Below are 12841 nucleotides of genomic sequence, written 5' to 3' on the forward strand. Positions count from 1 at the left end.
CAATCACCTCCCCTTCTCAGTTCTTAGTTCACCAAATGGCACTGCCAGACATTCCTCTTTGGAGTACTATGCAGAGGACCATCTTTGTTGCTGGCACCCACTCCACTTTCCTGTTTCCAGGTGACCTGCTTTGACAGTTCTTCCCGCTGACTCTCCCTAAACCCAGTGAGTTCATTTAAACCACCATGCACAGACACAATGAGTGGTATTTGCTGTAACCATCTGTGTTCTGTAAACCAACTTCTTTTTTAACTTTATTTTATGCCTCTTTAGGTTTCCTTAAGTCTTGGGACTTGGCACATACAGAAGCACCATTATCTCAATTGTCTTCAGAGCACGAAACTCATAAATCTGGAGTGGGAATTATCCTTAACAGTTACAGTTTTGCCTTATATTTGAGACTACACACACACAAAATTCATGCTTTCCTCTTTAAAGGAAAAGGCATTTGACTTCAAATTTATTTGCTATTTGGATCTGTTAGGCATTTTTATCAGCTGTCTTCTCATTCTTTACCTTTCTCATGCCCGTGTTGAAGAATTTTGGGAACTGTCAAATGTGCTGTGGTTTGGAAATGTCAAGTCTTTCTGTGGACCTCATATGAACTTGTTTCAGATGTTTATGAATCTTAGTGGTGCAGATAATTAGAATACTCTTAAAATAGTTGTATAAAAATTAATGATAATCCATATTTTAGCAATTTTCTCCTTAGTTTTACTCTCAATTCTTAAAACATTTTTTTCTAGAGTTACAAAAACTCAAGTTAGCTACAAAGTTTAAGATAGGGACATGCAGAATTCTGGCTTACTTAATTGAGTAGATGACTGGTTAAATACTTCTCACAGTTTCCCAAAATCTAAATATACTACAAAACTTCTGGCAGGTGATTCTAATGTGCAGCCGAGGTTGAGAACACTTGGATTAACTGATTCAGGGCAACAAATGTAGCTGAATCAACTGAAACTAAACAACTATACCGATGCCGGGAATTGTTATAGGTAATCAATATGATATGACCCAGGAAGTATATCCTGCCAAAATTTTCCAACACAGATGAAAGAACCTATTCTCCTTAAAAGCCTTGTAGATAATGAAACATGGACCATCTATAAAGAATCATCCCTTCTGGACACATTGGAATAGAACAGATGTCACCCTGGTCTCCCATCCTTTAGACTGTGACTGGGTGGGAAAAGCTTATTCTTCTGAAGGAAAATGCTCTGAAAAATGAAGATGAAGAAAAGTAGTCTTTCCATGTTAAATTTTGCTGTGAAATAGACTTGTGTGGGAAGTTTTCTCTGGTGTGGTTTATTTCAATTAAGATAATTAGGGAAAGATCTCAATGGAAATATCTCTGTTGTTCAAAGGCACTCTTGCTTCTTTCTTATTTCTTTGCTTTCACTTGCAGTTTTATTGGGATGTAACTAACATACAGTTGGGTTTTTTAAAATTAATTAATTAATTAATTTTTAAAAAATTCTTTTCAGCATAACAGTATTCATTGTTTTTGCACCACACCCAGTGCTCCATGCAATACGTGCCTTCCCTAATACCCACCACCTTGTTCCCCCAACCTCCCAGCCCCCACCCCTTTAGACCCTCAGGTTGTTTTTCAGAGTCCATAGTCTCTCATGGTTCACCTCCCCTTCCAATATCCCTCAACTCCCTTCTCCTCTCCATCTCCCCTTGTCCTCCATGTTATTTGTTATGCTCCAGAAGTAAGTGAAACCATATGATAATTGACTCTCTGCTTGACTTATTTCACTCAGCATAATCTCTTCCAGTCCCGTCCATGTTGCTACAAAAGTTGGGTATTCATCCTTTCTGATGGAGGCATAATACTCCATAGTGTATATGGACCACATCCTCCTTATCCATTCATCCGTTGAAGGGCATCAGATACACTGTTTGCAAATATATTCTCTCATTGTATAGGTTGCCTTTTAGTTTTGTTGATTGTTTTCTTCACTGTGAAGAAGCTTTTTATTCTGATATAGTCCCAATAGTTTACCTTTGCTTTTGTTTCCTTTGCCTCAGGATACAGATCTAGTAAAAAGTTGCTAAGGCTGATGTCAAAGAGGTTACTGACTGCTCTTCTCTAGAATTTTGATGCCTTCCTGTCTCACAGTTATATCTTTCATTCATTTTTTATTTATTTTTCTGTATGGTGTAAGTAAGTAGTCCAGTTTCATTTTTTTGCATGTTGCTGTCTGGTTTTCCTAGTACCATTTGTGAAGAGACCATCTTTTTTTTTTTTTTTTTCCCCATTGGATATTCTTTCCTGCTTTGTCAAAACCCACATATTTGTGGGTCCACTTTTGGATTTTCTATTCTGTTCTATTGATCTTTGTGTCTATTTCTGTGTCAGTATCATACTGTCTTGATCACAAATCCATTCTACACAAAATATTAGCAAAGTGAATTCAACAATACATGAAATGGGTCATAAACCGTGATCAAAGTAGCATTTATTCCAAGGAGACAAGAATGATTCAACCTTCAAAAATCAATCAATGTGACATACCACATTAATAAAATAAAGCATAAAATCATTTGATCATGTCAATAGATGCAGAAAAGGCATTTGACAAGATTCAGCATTAATTTTTTTATGATATTATTATTTTTTATATATTTTTTAAAAATTTATTTATTTTAAGCATAACAGTATCATTATTTTTTCACCACACCCAGTGCTCCATGCAATATGTACCCTCTATAATACCCACCACTTGGTACCCTGACCTCCCACCCCCCCGCCACTACAAACCCCTCAGATTGTTCAACATTAATTTATGATTTAAAAAAATCTCTTTATAAAGCAGGTATAGAGAAAACACACCTCAACATAATAAAGGCCATATATACAAACCCACAGCTAACATCGTACTCAATAGGAAAAAGCTGAAAACTTCCTTTAGGACTAGGAACAAGACAAGTATGCTAACTCTCACCACTTATATAGTATTGAAAGTCCCAACCAGAGCAATTAGGCAAGAAAAAGGCATCCAGACTGCAAGAGAAAAAGTAAAACTGTCACTATTGACAGATAACACGATACATATATATATATATATATACATATGTATATATATATATATATAACCCTAATGATGTATTTTATGGTGACTAACATAACACAATTTAAAAAAACAACCCTAAGGACTCTACCCAAAAGCTGTTAGAACCAATGAATTAATTTGGTAAGGGTGCATGATACAAAATAAAAATACAAGAACTATATTGTGTTTCTATACACTAACAGCAAGTTATTGGAAAGAGAAAATTGTTAAAAAACCCATTTATAATTGCATCAAAAAGAATAAAATACCTAGCAATAAATTTAAGCAGAAAGGTGAAAGATCTGTACACTGAAAACTGTAAGACACTGATGTAAGAAATTTAAGAAGACACAAATAAATGGAAAGATATTTTCTGGTCATGGATTGGAAGAATCAATATTGCTAAAATGTCCATGCTTGCCAAAGCAATATATTTTTTGTTTTGCTTTTTAAATATATATATTTTTTAAATTTTTATTTATTTATTTGAGAGAGAGAGAGCACAGGAGGGAGAGGAAGAGAGAATCTGAAGCAGAAGCAATGTATAGATTTAATGCAATCCCAATAGCTTTTTCACAGACTAGAAAAAAGAATATTAAAATTAGTATAGAACCACAAAAGATCTTGAATAGCCAAAGAAATCTGAGAAAGAACAAACCTGGAGGCCTCACATTTCATGATATCAAACTGTTACAAAGCTATGATTGGCATAAAAACAGACACAGGTCAATGGAACAGAATAGAAAGTCTGGAAACTAACCCATGTATATATGACCAGTTATTATGATGAAGGAGCCAAGACCAAAAGATGGGGAAGGGACAGTCTTTTCAATATACAGTGTTGGGAACACTGGGAAGCTACATGCAAAAGAATGAAACTGGATCACTATCTTACACCATATGCAAAAATTAACTCAAATAAGACTTAGACATAAGACATGAATCCACAAAAATCCTGGTGATAAGCTCTTGGACATTGGTCTTCATGATAAATTTTTTGGATTTGACACCAAAAGAAAAGGCAATGAAAATAAGAATATACATCAAACTAAAAAACATCTGCACAGCAAAGGAAACCATCAACACAATGAACGGCAAACTACTGAATGGGAAAAATATTTGCAAATCATATGTCTGATAAGGTGTTAATTCCAAAAATATGTGAAGAACTCATACAAATCAATAAAAAAAGATAGATTCCAGCTTGTTTTATGAGTCCAACATAACCTTGGCAAAGGAAAATTACAGATAAACTTGTCTCTTGAACATGAATGCAAATGTTATAACAAAATATTAGAAAAATCTAGCAATACATAAAAAGAGTAATATAACATGATCAAGTGGGATGCCTTCTACATATGTAGGGATGACTAAATATTAGGGAAAAATCAATGTAATTCATCACAATAACACAAAACTATTATGATTATATAATTATCTCAACAAGTGCAAAAATCTGTTCAATATATTCAGCACCTGCTTGTAATAAAACGCTCATAAAATGGAACCAAATCTGATAAATAGCATCTACTTAAAAAATCTAAGGAAACCACCACATCATGATAACATGAAATAACTTAAAAGCCTTTCTTCCAAGATTTTTATGAGGTAAGAATTAATATTTTTCACAACCAATGCCTTTATATTAGTGTGAGAAAACTGGGGGTGTCAGCATTTAATTCATATTTTAACATGACAATCCTTTACAATGTGCTTTTGGCCTGATTCTCAACCACAGCCACCCTGAGAAAGGTTTCTATTTATGGTGATCTAGATGCCCTCTGATGCTTGTCCTTATTTCAAACCTTAGGTTTTTTGATTGTTTGGTCACACTGTTTGGACAGAAGAATCAGCTATCCCACTCCATAAACACTAAACACTGTGATGATTGCTATTGTCTTAGCGTCTTTATGCCATGGTCACTTGATCTTCTGATGCTTTGCCTTCCATCTCTTTTTTCCATTTCTAGCCACAACCAGTGAGAATTTGAAGATATGGAATGTTATTATATCCCGAAGATTAGCAGTCTTCAATTGTCCCTCTTGTCATGAAAGTGATATAATGTTTTTCAAAGATATGAGCAACTCCATCCCAGGATTCTATTTTGAGAGTCTGTATTAAGGGCAATGCCTGGTATCAATTATTTTATTACTTAGAGTTCTGAGTGCTTATAGAACTTACAGAGTTCTGAATGTTGAGATGGTGAGAAACAGTTACTAACCACAGTTCTGAACAAAACTATGAAGAAGCAAAAGCACTGTTAGACATGCCATGAGTGTTCTAGCTGTGAGCAAGAGGCCACTTGAATGAGCTAGTCATACAGAGAAGAATGTAGGCAAATCAAGCCCTAACCTGAGGGAGGAGAGAATCATGATCTCAGGTTTCACATGGCTTAACCTAACAAGAAACCAGAATCCAGAAGTCTTAGAAACAAAAAAACTTAAGGCTGAAATAATGCTGAGAAAGAGGTGAAAGGACTCTAAAGTTTCTTATTTTGAAAAAAAAAATATAGAAAATAGCCTTTAAAAATACATCCAAAAAATTCAGAGAAAAGGAAAACGAGATAAGTCATCTTGGTAGCAGTATTACCTAGTTTAACATGAAATGGGAAACCATTCAAAACAACTGAAATAATGTGAAATGCTCAGAAGAAATTGTTCTAATCTGCTGCTTCATAAATATATGCTATAGACTGAATGTGTCCTCCAAAATTGATATGTTGAAACCTAGTCACCAATGTGATGGTATTTGGGGATGGAGCCTTTGGGAGGTGATCAGGTCATGATGTTGGTTCCCTCATGAGTGGGATTATAAAAGTGATCCCAGAGAGTACCCTTGCTTCCATCACGTAAGGACACAACCAGAAGATGGTTGTCTCTGAAATAGGGAACAGGTCCAAACTACACACCCAATCTGCCAGCGACCCAAGTGTGACAAATAAATTTCTGTTGTTCATAAGTCACTCAGTCTGTGGTATTCTGTTACAACAGCCAGGAAAGACCAAGTTAGGCACTCTGTGAATCTCCATCCAGATGCCCCAAGGCATTCATTCACCTGCTGAACGGCATCTTGTTTGCTTCCAAGTTTGGGCAATTATGAATAAAATTACTATACACATCTGTTCAGGGTTTTGTGTGGATATAAGTTTTTTTTTTTTTTTTTTAAAGATTTTATTTATTTATTTGACAAAGAGAAGTCACAAGTAGATGGAGAGGCAGGCAGAGAGAGAGAGAGGGAAGCAGGCTCCCTGCTGAGCAGAGAGCCCGATGCGGGACTCGATCCCAGGACTCTGAGATCATGACCTGAGCCGAAGGCAGCGGCTTAACCCACTGAGCCACCCAGGCGCCCTGGATATAAGTTTTTAATTCACTTGGGTAAATACCAAGGAGTGTAACTGCTGGACCATACAAGAGTGTATTTTTTAAAAGAAAGAGCCAAACTGTCTTCCTAAATGACCATACCATTTTGCATTCTCACCAGCCATGAATGAGACTTCCTATTGCTCCACAATCTCGCCAGCATTTGGTGTTGCCAGCGTTGGATTCTGGCTTAATGTTTTTCCCCTCTTTTCTGTAGGAAGGGAGCTGATCTACTGATTTCAATGATTATTGAGTCTCTTCTTTGTGTCCGGATCTATGCCAGACAATTGGGCAAAGAGAAAAGTCAACTTTTGGGGGTAGAGTGAATGAGCCTTATCATATCTGGGGGCAGATGTATGTGTTTTAAGATTGATGATTTAGGAAGCTTCTGGACTGAGAGTCTTGAGTGGGACCTAGAAAATTGTGCATTTTGAGAGAAAGAGAATATCTGAGGCAGCCATCTTAGCAGTTACAGTGTTGGCAAATTTATAAATGTGAGTTGACATTGAGAATAGGAGGGCAAAATGTGGATTTTGCATTATTAGTCAATTTTCTATAGAATTAATAAATCCTTTGCTGATGTGTGAGGTTTCTTCATCAGATAATGGAAGGTTAATGGAAACATTACCATTCTAATCAACTATTTTTAAAATCATATTTCACCTTCCCTGGACACCCACTTTGACACACTATGTAAATCTGAGCTAGTATACCTGGCTGGTTCAGTCAGAGTGCAGGTGACTCTTAATCTTGGGGTTGTGAGTTTGAGCCCCACTTGGGTTTAGAGATTACTAAAATACATAGATAGATAGATAGATAGATGATAGATAAATAGATGATAGATAGATAAATCCAAACTGCTCCATGCCCCTTCTTTGCTTTGTTGTACTCCATGACACTTTCTACCAATTACCATGTCATGGATTTTACCATTTTGATTTTTGTTTTGTTGTGCACCAATTTGTTTTGGGTTTTGTTTGCTTCCTGTCCTTAAAATGTAAGCCCTGCTAGATGATGTATTCCTATTTTATTTATTGCTGTGTTCCATAGACTAGATTGTCACCTTTATGAAGTCTTTAATAAATATTTTTTTAAAAGAACAAATGAATGAATGAATGTATTGATTTAATAATCTGATGCTCAAGTGCTCTGAAATTTAAAAAGTTATGGACTCTGAAAAACAATCTGAGGGTTTTGAAGGGGCGGGGGTTGGGAGGTTGGGGGGACCAGGTGGTGGGTATTGGAGAGGGCACGGATTGCATGGGGCACTGGGTGTGGTGCAAAAATAATGAATACTGTTACGCTGGGGGAAAAAAAAGGCACATACAAAAAAAAAAGTTATTGGTGACAAACCCTCACATATATTGAACATTTTCATGTATCAACAAGTGATAAGAACTCTAAGCAGATTGCCTCATTTCATCCTCAGAACAACCTCATGAGGAAGGTACTATTCCAATCCCACTATTCCCACTTTACACTTACAGACTGAATGTTGTAGAACAGAATTGTTCAGAAGCTCACAAGTAATTGGTAGAGTCCAAACTCGTTTCTAGGATTCTTTGTCAAGATCCCATGGGGCCCATCTTTCCATTCCACCTTCTGAGCAAGGCACGGCCATTGCCCAACAGAGCTTCTCCAGGTAGTGGGGGGATCTGTGAGCTTCAGAGGAGGCTTGCATGAGAGCCTTGCTCTGTGATATAGGGACAGACTTCCCCTATCTCTGTTTATACTTAAGAGGCCCAGAATGACTTCAGCCCTCCTGCCAAAGAGAACCACTAGATCAGACAGAAGGGAGCTTACAGTGTCACTGACATCTGAGACATTGTTCCCAGTGCTCCAGGGGCTCAGCCCCTCTGGCCCCTGCTCAGGCTTCTCCCCAGGAGGCCAGCAAGAATTTTTTCAATTAGCTCATGATGACGGTTTGTTTATTGAAGATACTGAGTGTCTTTCCCCCTGTGTTTTCTTTCTGTTCTAAAATCATAACCTTCTGCCCATGGTTCTGTTGCTGGTAAATAGACAGTCTGTAAAGGTCCTCAGGCCTGGGAGGCAATATCTCATCCTTTGGCTCCTGGATCTCTTGGACAGAAAGCAAGGACTAACCTAATAGCCCAGAAGAGAAGGTATTTGAGCTTAGGGAGGGCTGGCATTAGGACAGAAAGGGCCAGGATTCTGCCCCTGTGTGTGTGTGTGTGTGTGTGTGTGTGTGTAATATAAGACTAGGTGCATGTGTTCTGTATATTTCTATTCCTGTGTGTCACTAACATGCACAGAAAATTTCTACCTGGATGTGCATCAATCAGGCAAGACTAGAAATCTTTGAGCAATGTGTGTGATTTAGGGATTACATCTATATTGTCTGTGTATTTTTTGTGTGATTCTGTGTGTTCTTATTTGAATATCTGTGACTGTCTGAAAGTACCTGTATGTCTGCATTTCTATTATATGTTGTTTGTCAGTGCTTTGAATGATTCTGTGCACTGTGAGTGCTTTGTATATATGACAGTGTGTTTATTTGAGAACTTTGTGTGACATAGATTTGCATCGTGACAATCTACATCTAGGGCATGTAAGAGAGAAGAGCAAATCATCCAACAATACGTGTGTAGGAGTGTGTGTGTGTGTGTGTGTGTGTGTGCATGTGCGCACACACATGTGCACACCTTTGAATGAACAGTCTCGCTTTCTGATGTTCCTCTTGACTCAGACCAGAACCCAGTCACTCGCTTTAAGTTTGAGCTTCCTTAAGTGCCACGGGGGCCACTGGACTAGGTGAGCTGAGCGTTCTGATAATGCACCCAGAGCCCTAAATATTTCTCTCTCCGGCCTTCCACATTGCCCATCTTTACACTTTGGGAGCAGGGTGGTCTGGTTAAGTGTTCAGGTGCAGGTGTCCTTAGAAGCTGGTGGTTGCCACGCGAGAGTTCCGCAGCCTTACATTTGATCTGAGGCCAGCAGCCTTAAATGTGAAAGAGGGTAATAATAACATTTGTAAGACACTGTTTACAGCTTTATCTGTTTCAGACACATAGTAAGAACCCAGTAAACAGCAGCCTGCTGTGTAATTATCCCCCCAGTGGACGCTGACTTAAACTGACTCTCCATTCAGGTAACTCTAAATGGGAGGGTATGTTGTGTCAGCAGTAACAGCAAGCCCAGGCATGGATTCGGTCTCAAACCTTAGGTTAAAGCTTCACTGTTGGGTAAAGGTTACAGTGCCACTTAAACACAAGGTGTAGGTACTCGTCCCGGTGGCTTGTCCCTGACCCCGCAGCACTGCGCCCACATCATTCCTCCTTCAGCTCACCCCAGGGAAGCCAGAGGTCTTGGCTGAATTCCCACTCAGCAACTGTCAATGATCAGCAGGCCTCAGTAGGGGAGTGAGGTCACCTCCATCCCCCCAATGTCCTGGTGTCCCTGAGAAACCCCCTGGTCTAGAATAAGAATCTACTCCTGGACATGCAGCCCTGTATGTTAATATAGTTTCCTCCTCCAGGTGTGTAGAACTCTGAACTCTGTTAGCCGCTTTCCCCCACAGCAATGGGGAGCATGGGGTCTGTGACAAGAGCATCTGAAGACTTGGTCTGAGATCAAGTTCCCCCACCACATACTCGGCTAAAGTGACTTCACTTCTCATATTAGGACAATGAAAGGAAAAAGTCTTCTCTCCTTTTTAGGTACAGTAATATTGGTTGCCTATAATTGAAAGTATGGGATGGTCATCTGCAAACTAGGCTGTAGGAAGGAGTGATGGCGGATAGCTGAGCTGATAGCTAAGGAGATACTGAGCACAGATCCTCTTTCAAACACTGAAACATGTCTCGAAGAACTGACTCTTCTGCTCAATTACAGAAGGGGAGGAAGAGTGTTCAATAGGAGCAGAGAATTAAAGAAATGAGCAAAGAATGGTGGCTCCGGCAGTTACTGGCTGTTTTACCCTGGGCTGGTTTTTTAACATCTCTTAGCCTCAGCACACACGCTCATGCACACACACACACTGGATGCAGTGTATGCAATGTATATGTGCAAAAATCCCTTCATTTTGTGTGTACCTATTAGGATGCTTGTTCAATAATCTCAATTATATTAAGACCACAATTGGAATATAGTCATATCAACCAGGTAAATATTATTTCTAATAGGCATCACCAATCTTACATCATCTACAAGTTTTCAGATCCCAGGGCAAATGCTCAGGTGCTTTGCTGCCAATTTGATTCACTAAAGAGAAAAGCAGAGAAATGAACAAAACTAGAGATGAGTGAAGTGTAATTTATTTTTTCCAAAATAAATAACATATGTCAAGCTACGTTTCATCAGGAAGTTGATCCCAGGCTCTGGGGTGTGTGTCTCTGTACTTCCCTTGAGAACATGAAAGCCCACACAGTTAACACAACTTTCAGAGCAGCTACCTGCTTCTTGCTAATGCCAACCTCACATTTCTGGTATACTGGATTTCTAAAGATTAACCCAGGGTTTATCTGGACACTTACACTGGCTTGAAGACATCAGATGACAGATCTATGTGTTTACTATATGAAGAACTCTGTTCTAATATCTCCCACTGAATCGCTTAATTCCGCAGACTGGATGGGCAGGCATTGCTATGCTTACCCTGCAGAAGAACAAAACAAGGCTAAGACAGAGTATGCTGTGGGGACTAGCTAGAAAGTGGGGTCAGAACCTACTAGTCACGGATACACTGCTCTGAACCAGTGTTTGAATGGGCTACTCCTTAATATGTGAGCTCCCTGAAGGAAAGGCCCATATTTCTTGTTTCTCCAGGAAAGAATATGGTGTCCAACACATTGTTCAGTAAATAAAGAGATTTCGTCTACTTTACATTGTAGGGGATTTTCCTGGTCATTGGAGCTTTGGTGCGGGGTGAGGATTCAGGCCACAGCAGGCGAGAATACCCTGAGGAATTCCTCAGTAGGAAGTAGATAACCATACAGTGATTGCCACTCTTCCTATTTATCATCTGGAACATTCCCAATATTCCTTCAATCTAAGCAGAGAGAAAAGCAGCATGAGAAGGGAGAACCAGAGCAGCATGTCCGAGTTCCTCCTCCTGGGTCTCCCCATCCGGCCAGAGCAGCAGGGTGTGTTCTTCTTCCTGTTCCTGGGCATGTACCTGACCACGGTGCTGGGGAACCTGCTCATCATCCTGCTCATCAGGCTGGACTCTCGCCTCCACACCCCCATGTACTTCTTCCTCAGCCAGTTGGCCTTCACTGACATCTGTTTCTCATCTGTCACTGTCCCTAAGATGCTGATAAACATGCATACTCAGGATCAATCCATTCCCTATGCAGGGTGTGTAACGCAGATGTATTTTTTCATATTTTTTGGCTGCATTGATAACCTGCTTCTCACAGTGATGGCATATGACAGGTATGTGGCCATTTGTCACCCTTTACATTACACCACCACCATGAGGGAGGAGCTGTGCATATTTCTTTTGGCTGGATCCTGGTTCCTCTCTTGTGCAAGTGCCCTGTCCCACACCATCCTCCTGGCTCAACTGTTCTTCTGTGCTAACAATACCATCCCCCACTTCTTCTGTGACCTTGCTGCCCTGCTTAAACTCTCCTGCTCAGACACCTCCCTCAATGAGATTTTTATCTTCATTGTTGGGGGATTAATCATTATCCTTTCATTTATTGGGGTTCTAGTCTCTTATGGCCGCATTGGGGCCACCATCCTGAGGTTTCCCTCAATCAAGGGGATATATAAAGCCTTGTCCACCTGTGGCTCCCACCTCTCTGTGGTATTTCTCTTCTATGGGACAATCATGGATCTGTACTTTTTCCCATCATCGAGCAACTCCAATGACAAAGACATAATTGCTTCAGTGATGTACACAGTGGTCACCCCCATGCTGAACCCCTTCATCTATAGCCTGAGGAACAGAGATATGAAAGGGGCCATGGGGAAACTTCTCAGAAGGGAGATCCTGTTCTCCAAGTGACAGTCCCCTACTCTTTTGTTTTGTTTTAAGATTTTATTTATTTATTTGACAAAGACATAGCAAGAGAGGGAACACAAGCAGGGGCAGTGGGAGAGGGAGAAGCAGACCTCCCGCTGAGTGGGGAGCCTGATGCAGGGCTCAATCCCAGGACCCCGGGACCATGACCTGAGCCAAAGGCAGATGCCTAAAGGACAGTCCCCTACTCTTGATCTTATCCAACCTACTGACCTATTGACCCAGAGATCTTCTCAAAAACTGTACTCAGGTGACCGACCTCACTTTTTGCTCCATACACTCTCTTTTGAATAGTTCCTCTGTTTGTGATCCCTATACTCCCAGGCCTTAAAAGTGTGCAATATAATTTCAAAAGGTTCTCCTCATTCTTTAAACTCTTAACTCCCAAGTTGAACACTGAAACTGTCAAATGTGTTGTGAGACGATACTTTTTA

The 12841-nt window shown here is 39.7% G+C and overlaps 1 protein-coding gene across 1 annotated transcript; it reads left to right on the forward strand.

The window, feature by feature from the left end:
* Positions 1–9824: 9824 nt before the first annotated feature.
* On the forward strand, positions 9825–12392 carry LOC123392810 (olfactory receptor 1J4-like). Its single transcript, XM_045082901.1, has 2 exons — positions 9825–9832; positions 11450–12392. Exons 1-2 carry the CDS (start codon positions 9825–9827, stop codon positions 12390–12392), a joined length of 951 nt encoding a protein of 316 aa, XP_044938836.1.
* The last annotated feature ends 449 nt before the right edge of the window (positions 12393–12841 follow it).

This window comes from Mustela putorius, unplaced genomic scaffold, assembly GCF_011764305.1.
Source record: "Mustela putorius furo isolate JIRA1106 unplaced genomic scaffold, ASM1176430v1.1 tig00000596_pilon_pilon_pilon, whole genome shotgun sequence".
Lineage (NCBI taxonomy): Eukaryota > Metazoa > Chordata > Mammalia > Carnivora > Mustelidae > Mustela > Mustela putorius.